Raw genomic sequence first — 21862 nt, forward strand, 5'->3', positions numbered from 1 at the left:
AAGCTCACACTGAACAACATTAAGAAGTGACCACTTTATCTTAACTTCAATTGTACAAGTTCAAATGGAAAACTGTCCTTAACATCTTCAAAGTGTATACCAATGTTCAGTAGCACTCTAAAGCCATGACTTCCAAGTAGGTCAGAAAGGGTATTTTGATCTCTGTGCAGACCCCAGTTTGAAAAGGTTGCACTAATGAATATAAACTTTCTGAATACGGACCTAAAAGAATTTTGTGCCAAAAATATCGAGGGACACAATATCAAAAGTTAAGTGCATATCGGAAATTTAAATGTACTATTTCTAACACCACCTTTAAGTACCTTGAAGATATACATCGCCAAGGTACCTATATATAGGGTTAGGTATACAAAATATATGCTTGCTCACCTATTGATATTTGGTTTTGATAATTTGTCCTGATATTCTGTTCCATTGATATTCAGATTTCGATCTTCCGGTTGCACACCATTCGCTCAGGGTTCATTTTTCAACTCTCAGCTTCTAATCATGGCTTATATGTTTGCCAAAATCTATTTTGAAAATGCTGTTATAAACCTCGCAACAGATGACTCTGATGAATACTTCCTGTACCATTTCCTATCATGTGGCAATGATGGGTGCACAAGTACAATGTGGGCATGGTTTGGGCCCATACCTTAAAGCTACAGTATGTCATGACCAAGTAACAAATCACTCTCTAATATCTAAGGTAAGTCTTTAGTATACTGACTGACAATGTGTATTGTGGGTTATCATAAAGAAGCTAAGGTCAGCTCTCAGATAAGAGGGAAGGGAGGTCGCCAGCAATCAACTTTCTAAGTTATTTTCCTTTACATCCGGACTCATCAACTTTTTTGGTCTCCATATTTTTAATGCAGGTATCAATCCAGATTGTGTATTTCCATTCATATACCTAGGAGTAGCCTACGAAAACTGCACCACGAAAGATCACTCTAACATGTGGTGTGCCACCACTAGCAACTACGACACTGATCATCGCAGGATCGAATGCTATGGCACAGGTAAGTGTTAAGCATTTTCACCTTCTATTGATTTTTCTTCATGGATCTTAGAATCACCGCCTGAATCCAAATTTGCACTGCCTATAGAAATGTGACTTGGAGTGTGCAAAAGTAAATACTGGATTGAAGAAACTCTACTGCTTGTTTATGATAGGATACAGGGAGCAATGAGGGAACAGGCTTCATTATTCTTCACCCCTCTCCCTTAACCAAAGTTCCAGAGCCTTAGGTGTGAGCACCTGTTCAGTTTTACGTTTTGTAGCCTGGTTAAGGCCCTGAAATGTTTTTGTAGATACAGTCACTCTAGACCTGTTAGTTCAAAGCAACAAGTACACCATTATCCGGGAGAAGATTCTCCTGTGGTGTGTTATTTTGCCCTGCAGTAGTTCAGGTGCCCAGTGTATCTCTCAAGGCGGTTGTACTACGGTCTGGCTCAAAATAGACAATCAAGAACAAACACAAAAAAAGGTAAAATATTTTTTTGTTGCAGAAAATCCAACAGCCCTTAGTAAAACAAATAGGAGCACACAGATTGCAGGAAAAGTGAGAAGTTCACAGTTGGTGCCCCAAGATCAGGTGCCCATTTTATAGCTGATGTTTTTTTTTGTAAATCGGGTTGGTGTCTATATGCATTTGGTGACAGCATTGGTTGTGCCCATGAACCCACTGGATATGGTATATAACAAATTCAAAGCAAACAACAACAAAATATTATTGTAAAGTAGCTAAACGGTTAACAGGTTATTTATAAATAAGCAATTATCGAGATGGACCTTAATTGACACACTGGAAAATCCCTTTTCTGACCCTGATTTATTATACTCTGTATTTTCTTCTATCTTATTCAAGTTCAAGTACTTAGTTTTAATGTATACCCCAAGTTGGTGTGCAGGTTTGGAGCTTTTTCAAGGCCTGGAAAAATTGGTGGATTTTTAGCCACTTGATCCGTGGTTGGGATCACAGGCCAGTAAAAGGAAACTACATTTTTGGGTCTTGTTTGCGCATCACACTCAGATTAATTACCAAACTGCATGTCCTCCCTGGTGTGGTGTGCAGGTTCAGATAAGAACGCTTCGGTACCTCACCTGCACTTTCTTGCCAGACCTGCATAAGTGGCATCCTCACCTCCTGCCTTCCGGTTTTGCCTGACTGTGAGATTATAGCAAACCCATGGCGGAGCTCAGGTTGGAACATGAACACTGCTTGCCACTCCTGATCCAGCATGCTAGACTCAAACATGAAAGGGCAGGTTTCTCAAGAAATGATGCAGTGCAGCAAGCTTCCTTGCTGTGCTGTGTGATGGGGAAAGAGTAGGAATGTGTCCTATTTAACATTATACGGCACATCCCTGTCTTTTGATTGCTTTGGTGCACAATGTACTGCCTAGCACCAACAAAAGCAAAATTGCACGATGGTGTAAGGTTGCATGTGTTGTAAGCTGGATTGTTTTGTGCATGAGGAAAAATAAAGATATTTCTCCTTGTTATGTCTCACCTAGGAAGGCATAGAATTTTGATGAATTCCCAGGTCAACCATTAATTGTAAATCTAGGAATACATCAAAATCCATGGGTGTATGCGTTGAAACACCCACACCCAACCCATGGAACGGCTCCCTGGGGCAGAGTAACGTAACGCAGAACCACAAAATGAGGTAAATAATCTTCCTTCAACAAAGGCTTTCACTGAGTTGATCTGTTTGACTCTTTCTAAGGATTTCTGTGCAAGATGTACGAAGCACTAGTTGCAAATACTAGTTGCAACTTGCTATGATTATATGTGCGACCATAGTGGTATTTTGCGAACCGACCAATGAACTACTGGGTCGGGTATCAAAATACTGAATCGTAGTGGGTTGCAATTTGATATACTCCATAAATATTAATGAGGTAGGTTACAAATTCCGACCCACTATGATTCATAGTCATCACAGGGATGGTGGCTTGGGGGTCAGCAGACCACCATGTCTGTGATTGTTTTTTTAATTACAAATGTTCCATTTTAACTAACTTTATGTTTTCTCAGCATTCACAAAGAATAGAGGTCCCTTCAGAACTTCTTCCCATTTGTGAATGGGTTACCTCTACTTTTGTACATTCTGTAAAGTATTAATGGTAGTTGACAGGATTTCAGTCGCAAAATATTATTATATCCCATTCTAAATCGGTATTTGAAAGGATGCCCTAAACATCCTGTCGTAAAGACGATGTACAACACATCAAATTAAATAAAGTAAAGACTTTTATAAGCCTCAAGGTCGAATGTGACTTCCCTCCGAGCCAACTCAAGGCCAACTACCAGGAATCAAATGCCAGGCTCTCCCGGTAACCATGATATATTTGAGCACAAGATTACAACACATCCCCATCAGAAAGTGATTTGGTATTCAGATCAGAATACGTTTTTTTCGATTTCAATCATATAAAATCACAAAAGCATAATACATAAAAAAGAAACCTATTGAGTATACCTTTGGTTTAAAAAAACACATATGTATTTCTATTTCAGTAATTCTATGTTTCATGTATTTACATATGCACATAAACCATATATATATAATAAAAGTTATAAGACATATTTAAAACTTTACAGGGACCAAAAAACATTTCAGAAGACTACAACCAGACAAACTTTGTATGGGGGTTAGATATCAACAGTTTTCCTTACTCTCAATATGCTTTTTAAAAAAACGGTCATAACCCCAATACAGTAGGCGCTATCCAGAGTTTGTAGGTATAAAAAGGCGGGTCAACATTGACTCCACCCCCTCCTTAATAAGGGCGGGATCCATCTTGATCTTTCTTTGACATCAAATTTATAAAATAAGTTTAAATGTATAGTTGTTTGTGGAGACAAGTCATCACAGGGACAGCAGCATAATTATTTAGACCAGTTGTTCATCTCTGGGTAGCTGGTTAAAAGGTGAAAAATCCCAAATCTAAAATGGGTTAAAACATATCTATCATATCCTCCCAAAAAACATAAAAGATATGGTTGTATATCATATGTTGTCAGAGCCTATTGATGCTGGACTATTGATGATTTATTCATTTCTTGTGTAAGTCTAATAGACTCTAGGTGGGACAAACATATTTTTTTAACTCCTTTCTAGGGATTTGGTATTCAGTTGCAAACCCAAATTGCAATTCGGTAATGTGTTAAGGAATCTCAATTTGGGTTTGATAAATATGGTCGCAAAAGTGGCCATTTTGCAAAACAGACTTTTTACCAATGCAAAATGCCATTTTACATTCAGCCACAATTTTTTAATTCATTGTCTAGTTTCTCTGGACCATGGCAATAGGATATACTAGGTAGAAAGTAGTCTGCTGGCTCCCACTAGTTGAAAATGCCACTGCAAGTCTAGCACTGGTCTGAATAAAAGAGAATATATTATGCCTGTCCATGGATATTGTTTAAATACATTATAATTGAGCAATACAAAATACTTCTCACTTTCTTGTTTGCACATTTAAGTGTTACATTCCAAAACAGGAACAGCAAAGTATGGGGACTGTGCATTCTTAACAGCTAACACCAAATGCTAGAATACCCTTCTATTCTCTCTGCATGTTTGAACAACATATTGCACAAATGCAGAATAGGGAAATTCATTTTGAGAAGAGAGCATTTCACCAAAATGTGGGATGGCTTCAATATTAGGCTAACCCGTGGAGTTTTGAAACTAATGTCCCAAGGCAAGCCTGGGAAAATGGCTTAGTTGAACTGCATAGTTTATTTTTCCTACATATATTACACTGCAAACCATAATGAAAAACAAGGTTTCATCATATTTACATGCTGAAAAAGGGAATTTCCTGATAGCAAAATCAGTCCTAACATCTACACATCTCTAAATAAATCACTTGTCTTTACCCACATTTTGCCAAAAATCTTCCAACTCTGCCTAAATAGAACACAGTTTCCCTCAATGCAAAATGCTGGCTCTCTATATAGTGTGCTAAAAAGAAGTACGCTGTGCAGGAGTCCAGTGGGTCCCAAACTGGTTTACAAAGGCTTAAGTAGATAATACTAATGCTCTCTTTTGTGGTACTGTGGGCGAGCAGTTAGGCTTATCAGATGGCAGTGCTAAGCATTTGTTGTACTCACAGAGATAATAAATGAGACACACATTTAAAGAATACATCTGAGACTAAACTAGAAAAATAATACTTCTTTAAAAAGTATTTTGTAAAACCAGGAACATTGTTCAAAAAGATGTACTGTTTTTATTATCAATTTTTAAAGGTAAAACTTTCTTTCAAAGTCATGTGTCTTTAGACACAATGCAATCCTGTGTGCAGAAAATTCATGCATGCATACATGTAAGTACAGTCAGTCACCTGGAAACAAGCTGCACAGGTGGACTTATAGGCAAGTCCAAGAGGTCCCAAATGGGGTCATTGGTCACAAGGGCCTTTAGAACAAGAAAACTCAGCCGGTTCATTGGTACCCAAGCCAGGAGGGTGGTGAGCAGAGCAAGTAGATTGGTTGAGCTAAATGCACAATTGGGACAAACAACCGGCAGGGGCAAAATCAGGACTGCTAGGCTACTCTATAAGTGGGTCTCAGTGATGATGACATCCCTCGATGGCTGATCGGTTGTGGTGCAGTAGGGCTCTCTCTGTTGGTGTTGGTTGCAGGGCTTCCAGGGTATTAGTGCTGCATGGCTCTAGTTGGACCTGGTATCTTCACATTTGTTGGAGAGACAAATCTGACTGTCCAGAGCACTGGAACTTTGTCCTGTTCATTTGTGGTGTCGGTTGAGGCAGAGGGCTGCAAGGCGATGGACTAGACTCTGCTCTTCTTTCAAAGTTCTGGCAGTCTACTTGATGTTCTGGTAGTATTCCAGCTTTCAGGCCGAGTACCTCTGTCGCAATTGTCAAGAGAGTAGCAAGCAGGCAGTGATTTGCACCAGAAGTTCATAAGGCTTTCTGCAATTTTCACCATACAGTGACTCTTCTTCATTCTTCTTTTCTTGGTCCATCATATCTGAGTTTTTGGGTTCTCAATTATGGAATGTTAAGGGGAGTGACGGTAGTAGCCAATGGGCTGCCTACTGTTAGGGAATCTACACCCCTAATGGAAACCCTTCCTGTAGGAAGCAGGCATACACCTGACCCTAGAATTTTAGTTGAATCCAAAAAAAGACCTTTGAAAAGGTGGTGTCCACATCAACTATTCCAACTTAGGGTTGGTGCTGGTTTGGTGAAGACATGCTTCCTCATCTTTCTAGTTTTCCCACCTGTCTGGACAGGGGGAGGGCATCTCTATTTGGAGAGGCTGGGGTCGCATAACAAAGGTGGCAGAGCCTTGGAATGCAGGTCCTGCATGCAGGAGGTATGAACATACTTTGTTCCTGGTCTCTGAGAGCAATGGCTCTCAACTCAGGAGGTCAACAACATGTCTCTGGCGGCAGGCTGGTCAAGATCAGTCAGTCAAGCCACTAGTTGCCAGTAGGTTTGCAGGAGGCACCTGTAAGGTGCACTCTAGGTACATTTATGAATAATTGGAATACTAAAATCAGTGTTGGTTGAATAATACAAGATTTTCGATAAGAAACATCTGTGCATACAGCGAAGCCATCCTGCAGCTGGAGGACCCGCAAACACGAGTGTCCGGCCCATGTACTCAGTATGGCTTTCCTGCACATGTGATACTTAAGAATTGGCTTAGATTTCACAAGGGAAACACATCCACTCATGCAGATATGTTCACACAAGGGATAAAGTGCACCCTGTCTGGGCTGTAAGGCCTGCTGTATGGATAACATATGTATACAACATATAGGGCTTAATTACGAGTCTAGCGGTCCTCAGACCACCAGGCTCATGGTGTGATGGCAGTGCCACAATACAACCTTGATGGTCGTGCCACCCTGGGACCGCTGACTCTGCCAAGGAGCGGCCATTTCCTGGCAGTGGTGCGGCAGTCAAGAGGCATCAATATGCTTAACAGGACTTTCCTCACCGCCACTGATTTCATGAAGGTCTTTCCTCAATGAAAACAGTACTTCGCTCAATGTGGGGGCAGAACATGTGACCCCCTGTGTGCATGCACCCCTATTTCCAGCACAACATGGCTTTCAGCTTGATACTGTGCTGGAACTAAGCACAGGCGGTGAACTCTGCTCCGCCAGTGGATTTGTGGATATTGTCCCACTTCATACTTTGTTTGGAGCTCGAAGCTTCTACAAGAACTTTGAGGAGTAGCCCGAGGTGCACATGCCTTGACTTCTGTGGCGGTTACCGTGACGAGGTGTGACCATGCCCCCTCTGTCCCTCTTTGCACACCATACGCCCTGGAATGCATCTACTCCAAGCCTCAGTGTGACTACCAGGCTAAAATAGCAGCAAGGCAGCATCCTTATTGTTGCAGCCCGCCCCCTGGAGCGAGCCCTCCCAACCACAGCCAAGCGCTGCACACCCAGCTCCCTTGACTTCTGCTTTCATAGTAGCCCCTCCCTATCCTCAGAGCTTGACGTGACAGCAGCTGTAGCACTGAGAGCAGGAGGGTGGGGCTGTGTGGCAGGACAGGCCACCAAGAGCAGGCTTCATTTGCCCCCGGAGGACATGGAGCCATCACCCTCCCCTGAGGAGCGAAGGCAGTGAGTGCAACAGGAAAACCACCCAGACTACCATACCAGATGCCACCCCACTGCCTCTGCAGATTTTAGAGGTAAGGGGGAGCAGCACGGGTGTGTGATCAGACTTGCGGTATTATTTAACGCATTCACTAGTCAGCACTGGTGATGCATTTATTTTGAAACACTAAAATCTTCTTCTGGCAAAAGACTGGTGCATACATGCATGCAAGAATCACCAGTTTAATTCAACTATTTTACAGAGGTAGAAGTAAGCGCTATATAAACGCAATTGGAACGCAGTTGCATTTATTTTTTTGGTTGGGTTTCTTTAATGGTGGCAATATAACTCAGATCTTTTACAGATATGGGGCGGAGCGGAAATCTGAGGAAATCCACTGAGGTTTTATGCAACTCTGCAGAATTCCACATATTGCAACAACGCAACCTCCACCAAGGCTTAGCTGGAACTTCCCTTGATGTTCCCATTGCAGTGACTATATTATAGGCACCACTGTGGGAACGCCAAATAATCAGCCGCTGAGGACTAAAATAGTCATTATAAGGCAGCTAGTTTTCAAGCTGTCTTGGTGGTGCAGTCGCTTGGTGGTGCCGCTGCACTGTCAAACTCGTAATCAGGCCGTTAGTGTTCTGTAGGTCTGGCACACAGGGATGCGTATCCAAGTGTAGTGATAGAATACACACCTTAATAGTCAACCATCCTTTATTTTAAGATGCTCAATGGCAACAATATTTGCTTGCAGACTGATGCTGTGCCCTGCACCCACAGAACGGGTGAAAGACTTCATACCAAATGATACGCTCCATCCACCAGTAGCACAACCAATTCGGAAACTATTAAAAAGACTCTGGTATTAGTTTAATCATCAAATTTTAATCCGTTTTTAATCCACGTTCAATTTTGTCACTTTCTCTTTGCTTTCTCCAGGGCATAAAAGGCTACCTCATTTCCCGTTTTTTTCAAATGCTATTGATTTGCCTATCTAGGACTTTTTCTATAGCACATGGACCACATAATTCATCCTAGGCAGATGTATTCACTTTGGCCCAATGTATTTTGGGCTGAATAGTCCTTAGTCAAGGATAGGTATAAATTCAAACTAAATACCACTATTAATATTTCACCACTTTAGACACGAAGCAAAAAATGCAGACTCTCTAAACATAATATACTCTATCATCCATGCAAATTTGGCTTAAATAATTATACATACACCCCTTATATCCCAAACATTGTCTTACTTAACAGTGCAAATATAAAAAACAAACAGCATCAACCAAAATCTCCTCCTGTGAAAATAAATACCAAACAGTGTCTACGAAACTGAACCCCCATGTCATGATAACGTCCCCAAAACATCCATAATCAGTGGTACCTGCACCACCGTGCAAATGCTACAAACAATCATCTGTTGCCATGTGATCTCAATTGAACCCACCCAATGTTACCTCCCTTTTTAACCCTTCCCTACAGGAATGTGTGCCATTCCAACTTTTCTCTGCACCAATTCATGCAGTCTGCAGTAGCAGTATTTGTTTGTGCTTGGTTAGGGCCCCTTAGGGTGGCACAGTTTATGCTGCAACCATCCGCCTGAGCAATCTTGGCCCCAGGAATCCCACCCCCTCGGGACCAGGCCAATTCTTCAGGGCCCAGTCTCTTTTTAAAAATGTTAAAAAATAAGTAAATAAGGGGATGGAGGGATGCACCCCCTTCCCAAACTGATTCCGGCCCCATCCCCAGGGGTCAGGCCTCAATTGTACGTGCTTTGCTCCCACCAAGGCACCCACTCTGTCAGGTACCACGGTGGCATCATCAAGGCCCACATGGTCCATGTCGCCTCCCCACCTCCTGTGGATGTAAGCATTGCATTTACAGAAAGGGGGCTGCAAACATGAACCTCTCTCTCTGCAAAAGAAACTGTGCTTGCTTTAAGCAAGCAAAAGCATTTTCAATTCCCTTGTTTGCTGAAAGCGAACAAAGTTTGCTATGACTTGGCGGGAGCGGGAAAGCTCCCTCCACGCCATAGTAAACAGTTATGTCCCAGGACTGGGCACCCCAGGACATAGCACCCACAGGACATAGCAGGATCCGGCCTTTGGAAATGGCAGTCCCCTGGGTGATGTGTAGCTCTGGGAGGCGCAGACCCCTGTCTTTTTTAGATTTAGGTAGGCCTGCCCCAGAGAAGTGACAGTCCCCAAGGACATGAACGGCCCCCATCCATTTAAAAAGATTATTTTGGCCCCAGCAAGGTGGTGGTCCCCGTGACAGGGAGGGTACTTGAGGCCCCCATGTCATTGGTATTAGTACCAGGAAGGTGGTGGTCCCCAAGGTTGCAGGAGAGGCCATACGGACCTCCCTGAACTAAATTTAAAAATATCCCATGGGAGTTGGCAGTACCCCGCATCATGTTATAGTTTGTCCCGGGGAGGTGGCGGGAACCCACTCTATAATTAAAATTAAAAAACACCCCCCTGGGATTTGGCCCACTTCGAGGACTTCCAGAAAAACGTTTAAATTTTGCAGCAGATCACAGATCCACCAGTGAATTTACTGCAAAAATTTAATTTAAAAAACACTTTTAACACCCATATATGGGGGGGTCAGGATATTCCTACACTGCCTCCTTTTTTCTTTTTTAAACATTTTTTGTGAAACTCGTGCTAAGTTCCAAGATGGCTGTTAACACTTCCTGATTGAAGTGTTGGCTGCCAATCAGATTTCAATAGGATCCAGAAGTCCACTGCAAGGTTCCACATTCACAGGTATCTATATTTTTTTTAACTTAACTAGCTTTAAAACTATTGAACGGATTTACACCAAAGTACAAAAAGCACACTTTTGAGGCCAAAAACTAGCTTTCTGCAAAATTTGGTGTCATTCCGGTCAACAGTTTGAGCATTAGTCATGTTCAAAATCCATGTGGGAAAGTGCATGGGTAAAAAATGTTTTGGGACACCCTTTTATCTCTGCCCCTGCTTGACAGATCTTCCAGAAACTTTCAACACACAAGCTGAACTGACAGTTGCAAAGGTTTTTTGAAAAAGGAAAAATTTGTCAAGCGGCACAAAAGTTATTGGCAAAACAAAAAATGCATTTCCTATGGAAAGCAGTTCCTAGCTATAACTACCTACTTCTATCTACACTCTATCAGCTGCCGTACCAGCGTGCAACCTGGTCACCGGTGGTTCTCAGGTAAGAATACCTACCTGCAAATCGTAAACACAAGAATCCCACCGCCTCACAGAGGATAGTGGCACTCCAGAGGAAACAGTTGCATGGTTTATTGAAAGCTGAAGACTCTCCCTGGATTTCGGCTGCTCCGTGATCACCGGTGGTTCTCAGGTAAGTGTACCCACCTGCAAATTGTAAGCACAAGAATCCCACCTCCTCACACAGGATAATGGGACTCCAGAGGAAACCGTTGCATGGTTTATTGAAAGACTTTCACTGGATTTTGGCTGCTAAGACCTTGTTCACAATATAGACGCCATATTTGTTACTTCATTCAAACCAACAAATCATAGTCATAAATGTAGGACTACCTTTCAAAAAAACAAACAGGCGTCATCTTCGAATGTATATAATACTACGAAATGTAAATCAATTCCTGGCAATCGAAGTCAATAATTTGGTAGAAAAAAAATATTAGCCCGATGTATGTATATATATATTCACTGAAAAAAAACATAGGTTTGACACCAATTATAGTGCTGGAAATATTACTGACATACATCCATTGAAATTCCCAAGTTATAGGTTGTTGGACTCACTATAACTTGCGCGCCTGCAATGCACTGCTGATGACGTCACATATTACATCACTCATGACATGGTCAGTGACATCACTCATGACATCACTGATGACACCATCCAGTGAATGTGTGTCTTTCTGTAAAATAAATATGTTTTACAAATGTATTTGTGAAGGTCGATGGAAGAATATATTTTTAAATAAGTGTCTAAATGGATGTTTTAAAAAAAAATTGATTGGTTAACTGGTTTATTAAGTGTATCTTAGTGAATACATATTTTAGCAAGTAATTTTTAAATATTTAAATATAAGTATCAGTGTTTCACTTTGTGTATAAGTGGCTGCATGGGTTGGTGAGCAGCTACATGTGTGTGTGTATGGGTTATTAGATTTTTTTTAGTATCAGCATGAGTGTATGTATGGTTTGGTGGGGGTATTACTTAGCACATAGATGCATTAATGACTGACTCACTGTTTGTATGTGTTTTGAAGACAGCATATGTGTTGGATTGTAAGGGTGGATGAGTATGTATATGTGTGTGTTAGTGAGTGAATGACTGTCTCACTAGTGTCTTTATCAGTAACTAAATATGTTTTTTTCCAATATATGTGAGTATTGATGTATATAAGTGAGTATGAGATTGTAAGAGTTCCTGTTTAAATAAGTATGTGTTACTATAAGTGATTGTTTAAGAGAGTAAGTATGTGTACGTTTCCTTAGAAATAATGTGCTGGTGTGTGTATAGCTGTAAATGCAAATAAATGGATGTTCAACAGTTTATTTGCATGTGTGAGTATGTGTGTGAGTAACTTTTGGATGGCTGTCAGTGTATAACAGGATGTATGGGTGTATCACTACATATGATGAGTGAGTATATATATGAGTGACTATATAGAACTGTTGCTGAATGAGTGGATGTGTATATAGATGGTGGAATTACTGAATTGGTTTTTGTAACTGGTATGGGTATCTCCATTTTTTGGAAAATGTTAGTTTCTATTTTTGAATATGTGTTTCAAGGGTTACATTACACTGAAAGGAGGTCTGTCAGTCTGTCACAAGGATGGTGTCATCAGTGATGTCATGAGTAATGTCACTGACCATGTCATGAGTGATGTAATATGTGACGTCATCAGCAATTTCCAGCTAACTATAACTGGTGTCAAACCTATGTTTTTTTCAGTGAATTTAATAGGTTTTTTAAATGCTAATTCCTAACTATAACTGGTGTGAAACCTATGGTGTTTTCAGTGAATTTCATATGTTTTTAAATGCTAATTCCTATCTACAACTGGTGTGAAACCTATGGATTTTTCAGTGAATTTCTTAGGTTTTTTAAATGCTAATTCCTAACTATATATAGGGCCTCAAACCAATGTTTTTTTCAGTGAATTTCAAAGGTTTTTTAATAGCTAATTTCTATAGCTATGAAATGTAATATTTTTTTTATTGAATCCTATATTGTATATGTATGTAATACTACTTTTTTTATGTAGATTGTTCATGTTTTTTTTTTATTTGCCATGGAGCGCTTCCGGTGCGCGTCCTGGTGAGCGCACCGGTAAGTGCAGTGTTGCGGCGCGCCCCGGGGAGCGTACAGGTGAGCGTCCCGTTATCGCTATTGCCGCGAACAAAATCATCATTGTGACGTATCGCGTAGCCGCGTCTGCGTGATTCGCACAGCGTAAGCGCACCCGGAAGCACTCGAGCGCATACAATCGCTCTACGTAACCATCCGACGCGCTTATGCGACGCGCCCCTGGGCGTGCCCCAGGGGCACTTAGCCTAAGCGCTTCGGGTCATGTGACCTAAAAATAACACTTTTTATTGGTTAAGGACAGTTTTGGTTTCCAAATGATGAAAGCCCTTGTCATGCGACCTGAAAATAACACTTTTCATTTGTTCAGGACAGTTTTTTTTTCCTAATGATGAAAGCCCCCACCTTTTTTCCTCATTCTCACTTTGTACTTTGAGTGAAGAAGACCTATTTCCAGAGCTATTACTACCTATTTGTACTCAGAAATGGCTCAGCCACCTCCACCACCAAGAGGACCACCACAACACCACAGTGGTGGAGATGAAGAAGAGGAGGAGGAGGAGAGGAGGAGGTTCCTGCCTAAAGATATTACTCCATATAAGCCAAAGGAGCACATTATCTGGGAGTTTTTTTCAATCCCAAAGGACCTCAAGAAAGTAAATGCGGCAAAGGTTACTTGTTTAATCTGTGGCACTGTACTTTCCAGGGGGAACACTAACAAAAAGTACTCTTTTGGCAATAACACCATGATTCGCCATATGCAACCCTGCACCCTAACAACTATGCTGCGGCAGAGGTCCAAGAAATGACCAGAAACCCTCCCATGTTTTTTGCCCTTTTATTGCCCCCACATCAAACCTAGGGGTCCGGGGGTCTACTCTACCCCCTTTTGGTCATTTCCCCCTTGGTTTTTGCCACCTCTTGTGTCATCCTACCGAGACACAAGATGGCGGCCGCTCCGGACTGTTTGGAATCTTGACAGACACCCGAGAGCCAATCAGCTTTCCGCGCGCAATCTCGCGGACTATAACAGAGGGACAGTGAATAACTGTCAGAAAACGTTTTTTAAAATGATCTTAAAGTGCCCCTTACAAATGTATAACTTACCTTATAGAAAGGTGATGAAGATAAATGAGAAAATCCTTTAAAGATGTATCTCAGGTAGTTGTAGTCAAAATGACCTTGTTTCCCTCTCATTTTTCATTTATATTCATGGACATAACCAATCAAATGTCAGGAAAAAAAAGTAGAAAATGAAAGTAACATTTGAATTGGGTGTAAATTGTTACTCTTCATATGTGTTTTTGTCATGTAATTTACCTCAGGATATTTAGACAGGGCTACAGCCTAAATGGCTCAATGGAATACCCCCAAATTTGGGAAAATGGTAGGGACTGCTATGTAGTAGGGCCTATTCTATATTTGGTGTAAGTGTCTCCAGTGGTTTTTATGTAAATTAACTTCCCACATTTTTTTGGGGAGCACTTACCAGTGCACGCTCCGGTACGCGCACCAGGAGCGCTACGGGAGTCCGCCATCTTGTGCTTTGGTGCAATTGAAATACAAGATGGAGGACAAACAACGTTGGGAATGGGTAGAAGGGGGCACGGTAGACAGCCCCTGACCCTCTAGGTTTTCTGAGGGGAGTTTAGGAGGCCCATATAGGCCAAAATAAAAAAATATATAGAATTTTGCGGGGGGAGTGCCCGGTACGCGCACCGGGTAGCGTACCGGGGAGCGTACTTTGGTGAAAAATAGAGAAAAAAGTTAGAGAAAGATAATAATTTTGAGTGATCAGAGGTAGGGTAGCTCTGAAGAGCTTTTGGGTTCTGTGGCTGATTTAGGTACCTACAAGTAGGTTCCAATGCACAGTCTTAAATTCAGGAGGAATATTCTATTATCCTCATCTGAGAAGTGCACACCATCTCCTCTGTAGATATCCTGCATGTTGAAACCCAAGTTATTGTTGTATATTGAACCCATTCCAAAGTCTCTCATTTAAGCAGAAACAGATTTATTCACATTTTTCCGTGCTTTCTCAAATTGTGGACAAAATTGGTTGGACCAGTTCCATTTCTGTCTTTGACATATATTGGAATATACCAAGGTAGTTTGTGGAAAATGTGCCATCAATTGATTAAAGGTGTCCTTTAAAAGCATTTCCAGACCTACCCCAGTCAAAGTGCCCAAGTCATTTCCACCACAGTGCACAATTAAAAGGTCAGGGTGTGGCAGATGCAAAAAGGTTTTCACCAATGGTATCAACTGGTGACATCTCAATCCTCTCTGGCCAATCCATTTTTATGTCCACATTTGGTAAATCAAGGTTGTGAAAATTTCTGCTAGCTGCATACCTTTGAGCCCAGTGGATGTAGCTATGTTCAATAATCCAGATTGAATACATGGTGAGAGAAAGTTCTGGTGCAGTCAGATGAAATGTGGGAATGAAATGGCAGTTGGAACAGTAGGAGTTTAGAAAAAATAATTGTGGAGTTTCACTGCTCTTGAATCACAAGCAATGATTGGTGGTTTCAGATTGTTGAAAACTAAATGTTAGGGTGTATGGTTGTGTTTTGTGAAAGAAGCAATTTGAATTGTTCAGAAAAAGTCAATTAAAGGAACATTTCATCGGATAAGCTGGTGCATTGAGAGGTCAAACATCCTTGCTTAGTTCATTTGCAACATTGTAGAATAAACGTTTGAACCTGAGAGTTCAGTAAGAAGGGAGTTGCTATGGTAACAGATAGAAAGGGCTGAGGGGGGAAGGGTGTTGGTTTGAAAATAGTGAGGGAAGAGTTTTGATTGGTTGAAATGAGGCATATATGTGTAGAATTAGAGGTTTTCTGTGCCAGTCATGGTTGCAGTGTGTGGAGTGCATACCTTTTGCTCTGCTAAAGAACAATTGGTGTGTGTGTCTACATTGTTCTCTATCTCCCAAATCATTTGTAAAGGTAAGAAATGATTCATTTAATTTAGATAAAGACTTGTATGCTCTTTGGAGAAGATTTGGAAGCAGATTTTTTTTTTAATGTTGTTTTGTGTCATGTGTTTAGAAAATGCTTGGTTAAAACATTTTACTGCATAGAGGAATTGTATTTTTAGTTTCAGTAGTTAAATTGAATGCTTGTACATAGGATAGGACCTGTTTTGTGTTTCTAAAGTGTTATTTAAAAAACGATTTTGGGGTAAATTAATGGGTTTTATATTTTTGAGAAGGAATTATTAGTGTTTGCCTCATTAAATAAATATATTTTAACCTTTTAAAATGATGTCACCTGCATTACCTCATATTAGTATGCAGATTGAGTTTCTTTCTGGTTGGTTTGTGTCATGTTTTTGGATAATGCTTGGTAAATATGTTTTGCAGCATAGAGGAATTGCATTATGTAAAATTGAGAAGGTTCTCTAGTGACATGGTATGCTTGTACATAGGACCTGTGCTGTGTTTCTAAAATGTTATTTAAAAAACGATTTTGGGGTAAATGGATGGCTTTTATATTTTTGAGAAGGAATTATTAGTGTTTGCCTCCAAACAGTCCAGAGCGGCCGCCATCTTGTGTCTCGGTAGGATCGAGACACAAGAGGTGGCAAAAACAAACGCCTTCATTCTGTGACTCCCCTTCACTCACACTCAGTCATCTTCCATTCCTCTTTCTTGTAAATGAATTCTCAATCAGGCTCCATTCCCTCTCACTCATTCCCCTTTTACTTACTCTACTTTCTTGATTTAGTTTTGCAAACTCACATTCTTTTAGTCTCTTACTTACCGTCACTTCATTTCTCTCATCTTTTCTTCCTCTCCGTCACTGAATTTATCTGACTTACTCTTAGTAATTTACTCTTCTTCGATTTCTTTTTCCTCTTTTTGTCCTTCTACATTACTTTATTACCCTTTCTGTATCTGTCACTCTTGCTTTACTTCTTAGTAGACTTTTATGATTTTTAACCTCTTCACCTGTCTCTTTTATTTTAATTTATATATTCTACTAATTATAACTTATTTTTTCTTCTCTTTTTCACAGATACAAAGTGTAGAAGAAAATGTAATTAAGTTTACATTAATTATATGGTAAGTATGACTAAAAAATGTAGTTTGTCATCATCATTTACTTTAACCTTTGTACTTTTCAATCACCCTACCTCACCCCTGTTTCCTTACTCTGCATCCCTCACTTATTCTTATCCTCCATGTTTACTTCTCTTTTCCTTACTTTCCTACCACATTCAACTTCTTTCAGTCCTCCTGCTCACCCACACTCCCTCACTTTCCTTTCTTTTCTGGTTCACTCAGTCCCTTTCTGTCACTCCTTCCTTTTCTCTCTCTGTCCTTTCTCTCTGTCACTCCCCATGTCTTTCCTTTTCTCAGTTACTTCCTCTAACACCTTTTCTATGTCTTACTATCTATTACACAGTGCCTTTGTGTTCCTCCCTCTAGCTATCTTTCTCTTTACACCACTCTGTCTGTCCCCTTTCTTTATTCTCACTTCTTCATTATTTTTTTTTCCGTTTTTTTTTGGGTGCGCTAATGGGACGCGCCCGGTACGCGCACCGGGGCGCGCCGGAATACTGCGCTCTCTGGTGCACTCACCGGTACGCGCACCGGGAGCACTCCAGGGCAAAAAAAATATATACATTAAAAAAATAGTATTACATAAATATATAATATAGGACTCATTTTAAAAAATATTACATTACATAGGTATTAAAATTTGCTAATAAAAAACCTTTATAATTCACTGAACAAAACATAGGTTTGAGGCCCTATATATATTTAGGAATTAGCATTTAAAAAAACAATGAAATTCACTGAAAAAAAACATAGGTTTCACACCAGTTATAGTTAGGAATTAGCATTTAAAAAACCTATGAAATTCACTGAAAAAAACATAGGTTTCCCACCAGTTATAATTAGGAATTAGCATTTAAAAAACCTATTAAATTCACTGGAAAAACCATAGGTTTCACACCAGTTATAGTTAGCAGGAAGTTTTACTCGCATAAAACCATTGAAATTCCCACGTTATAGTTAGTTGGACTCACTATAACTTGCGCGTGCAATGCACTGCTGATGACGTCACATATTACATCACTCGTGACATGGTCAGTGACATCACTCATGACATCACTGATGACACCATCCTTGTGACAGAGTGACAGACCTCCTTTCACTGTAATGTAACCCATCAAACACATATTGAAAAATGGAAATTAAAAATTTCAAAAAAATGGAGATACCCATACCAGTTACAACAAACAATTCAATAATTCCACCATCTATACACTTATCCACTCATTCACCAACAGTTCTATATAGTCACTCATACATATTCTCACTCATCATATGTAGTGATTCACCTATACATCCTGTTACACACCGACAGTCATCCAAAAGTTACTCTCACACATACTCACACATGCAAGTAAACTATTGAACATCCATTTATTTGCATATACAGCTATACACTCACTACCACCTTACTTCTAAGGAAACTTACACATACTCTCTTAAACGATCACTTATAGAAACACATAATTATTTGAACAGGAACGCTTTCAATATCTCACTCTCACATATACTCACTTATATACATCAATACTCACATATACTAGATTAAAACATATGTAGTTACTGATAAAGACACTAGTGAGACAGTCATTCACTCACTAACACACACATATACACACTCATCCACCCATACAGTCCTGCACATATGCTGTCTGCAAAACACATACAAAGAGAGAGTTAGCCATTCAAGCATCTATGTGATAAGTAATACCCCCACCAAACCATACATACACTCATACTGATACTAAAAAAACATCTAATAACCCATATACCTACACATGTACCTACTCACCAACCCATGTAGCCACTTATACACAAAGTGAAACACTAATACATATATATAAATATTTAAACAATACTCACTAATATATGTATTCACTAAGAAACACTTAATAAGCCAGTTAACTAATCAATTTTTATAAAAAAAAATCCATTTAGACACGTATTTAAACATTTATTCTTCCATCAACTTTTACCTATACATATATAAAACAAATGTATTTTTCAGAAAGACACACATTTACTGGATGGTGTCATCAGTGACGTTATGAGTGATGTCACTGACCATGTCATGAGTGATGTAATATGTGACGTCATCAGCAGTGCATTGCACGCGCAAGTTATAGTGAGTCCAACTAACTATAACGTGGGAATTTCAATGGTTTTATGCGAGTAAAACGTCCTGCTAACTATAACTGGTGTGAAACCTATGGTTTTTTCAGTGAATTTAATAGGTTTTTTAAATGCTAATTCCTAACTATAACTGGTGTGAAACCTATGGTTTTTTCAGTGAATATGTATATAGGCACTCTTTCAGCTCGCAATTTAAAGGCACACACGGAGTTGTATTTCAAAAACCAAAGATGCTTTATTCGGTGCTCAGCCTTCTCCCCTTATCTACAGACGCATTTAGCCTCGCAGCTTTTAAAAAAAGAAATAAAAATAATAATAAAAAAAAAATATATATATATAGATATATGAGTGAAAGGGCTCCCACATTGAGTTTCTTCTCCCAGGAACCACAAAAATGACTCCCACACCCGGGTCCGTGTTGGAATTGCGTTTATTGGCGACGCGTTTCGACCAGACGGTCTTTTTCGATAGCTAGTATATATATATATATATATATTACCTACTGGCAATAGCCAGTAGGTATATATAGTTAGGACCTAGTTACCATAGGAAAACCCCAACATTCTATTGGGAATAACTTTGGCGGCGATTGAGGAATCTGTGTGTAATTTTCTTTAAAATTGCATCGCTCCGCTCCTCTCCATCCCTGAAAGTTTAGGGGGTATTCGTCAAGCGGGGGCCGAGAAAAAAGGGGGGTCCCAAAACGTTAATTTCCGTAGGAAACTTTAGACACGGTTACAGCCCGAACGGCTGAATGGAATTACACCAAAGTTGGCAAAATGTTAGGGACTGGTATGGAGATGTGCCTTTGCTATGTTTGATGAAATTCCCTCCAGTAGTTTTTGCAAAAATTAAATGTGAAATGTAGCCCAATGAAATTTTCAATAGGACCTTTAGACACGGCTACAGCCCGAACGGCTGAATGGAATTACATCAAACTTGGGAAAATGGTAGGGACTGGTATGTAGTAGTGCCTTTTTTATATTTGGTGAAAATCACTCCAGTAGTTGTTGAGAAAATAAAATTTTCCCATTTTATATATCTATGGGCGGGACACCGTCCGCCCACGGTTCATGCATGGTCCTTGCACTGTGCGAGGACCCTAGTGTGCACGAGCGGAATTCTGATTGGCTTTTGGATGTCTGTCAAAATTCCAGTCAGTCGAGATGAGGAAGTGCTGTCCGCCATCTTGTTTTTGCGGCAGAAGGTAGCTTTAAACAGAAGGCTGGTACTTGAAAAGGGGGCAGGGTAGAGATTCCTGATCCCCCTAGTTTTTGTCATGGGGTCTCTAAAGGACCCCGAAGATCGAAAAAAAAAAAAAATTAAAAAAATCTCAGGGTCCGCGCACCGTGCACAGACGGTGGTCTAAAATGACAAAATAAATACATTTAAATAACAAGTTTGAGTGTTTAGATGTTAGTTAAGTGTAATATTGAGTGGTGACTTTTTCACCTCTGGGTTTAGATAGGTGTTTTGTGGAGAGTTAGTATGTTAATAGATAGAGAGCAGTGGGTGTATGATGAAGATTATGTGAGTTTGAAAGTGTTGAAATGTTGAACCAATTAAAATGTTACTTTGGTTTTGATTTTGTGTGTGATGAACTTTTATTGGCTGGGTATCTGAATATGTATGAGAAATGAGAGGGAAACACAGCCATTTTGTAATTGTAGTGTCTGAGGTACACTTTTTTTGTTGAATTTCTGGTGTGAGATTGACACAGTATTTACTGTTCAACAGTTTTCTAGAAGGTGAGTTGTTGATTTGTAAGGAGATCTATGTTGTTTAGTTTAAGTTAATAGGAACAATGTTTTGCTACTCTCTCTGTCTTTCTCTCTCTCTCACTGCGTCCCTTTCTGTCCACCACTATTCTTTTTCCTTTTCTCTATATATTGTTGTTTTTCTCTCAGTCTTCGATGTTCCTGTTGATGAGAGTAATTTTGAAGGAGAACTTTATGATGGAGGAGATGGCATGGAGGATTTCTATGATTAATCCTTGGATTCAGATTTAATGGAAGCTTTGGAGTTCATTGAGTTTGAGGATTCTTTTGGGGAGATTTTCAATGTTGATATTGCTGATTATGCAATGTTAGACAATGATTTAAATTTCTAAAATTCCCAACAATAAATGTATATTTAGTAAATAAAATTTGTTTGAGAAATTAAACTTTTTTAAATGTAATTCATGAGGTAGTGATCAAATAATTGTTGTATGAAGTGAGATTTGTAGTATAGAGTGCAACATTTTTGTGTTATATAGTAAGTTTACTCATATCCTTAAGCCTTATTGAAATGTAAAGACATGGAGATTGCATGATAGTATGGGAACTGTGTAAATGTAACTGCATTTCTGTAATTTTTGAAATACCAATGCTACCTTGTATTTTTATACTAACCTAACAGCAGTGCACTATCCTTTTTACTAAAGACTTGATAAAGCTAGTTTAATATTAAGTATTTCTAAAAACGATAAATTAAAGTGATTTATTTTTCTTTCCAAGTTACAGCAAGAAAAATTAAATATAAAATGGATCACCACAATGAGGAGGCCGTTGTAATTTTTTATGAATTTTCTGCAGCCTATATTGAGATTATCAATGAACCAGAAATTGACAGTATCAGTAATAATCAAGTTGATGTTGGAGGCGAAGACATGATGGAATTCTTTGATCAGTCTGTGGATGAACACAGAGTGCCAGGAAATTTCTTTGCAGACCTTTCATGTGGAGAATCCAGAAGATGTGAATG

General features: G+C 39.7%; 1 protein-coding gene across 1 annotated transcript in view; it reads left to right on the forward strand.

The window, feature by feature from the left end:
• Nucleotides 1–889: 889 nt before the first annotated feature.
• Nucleotides 890–21862, forward strand: part of LOC147709549 (fucolectin-4-like) — a 207737-nt gene continuing 186764 nt past the window's right edge. Inside the window, exon 1 of the mRNA XM_086925510.1 lies at nucleotides 890–1025. Coding sequence (XP_086781636.1) covers nucleotides 962–1025 — 64 coding nt within the window. The 5' untranslated portion in view covers nucleotides 890–961. The remainder of the gene's footprint in view (nucleotides 1026–21862) is intronic.

Source organism: Lissotriton vulgaris, chromosome 6 (assembly GCF_964263255.1).
Source record: "Lissotriton vulgaris chromosome 6, aLisVul1.2, whole genome shotgun sequence".
Classification (NCBI taxonomy): Eukaryota; Metazoa; Chordata; class Amphibia; order Caudata; family Salamandridae; genus Lissotriton; species Lissotriton vulgaris.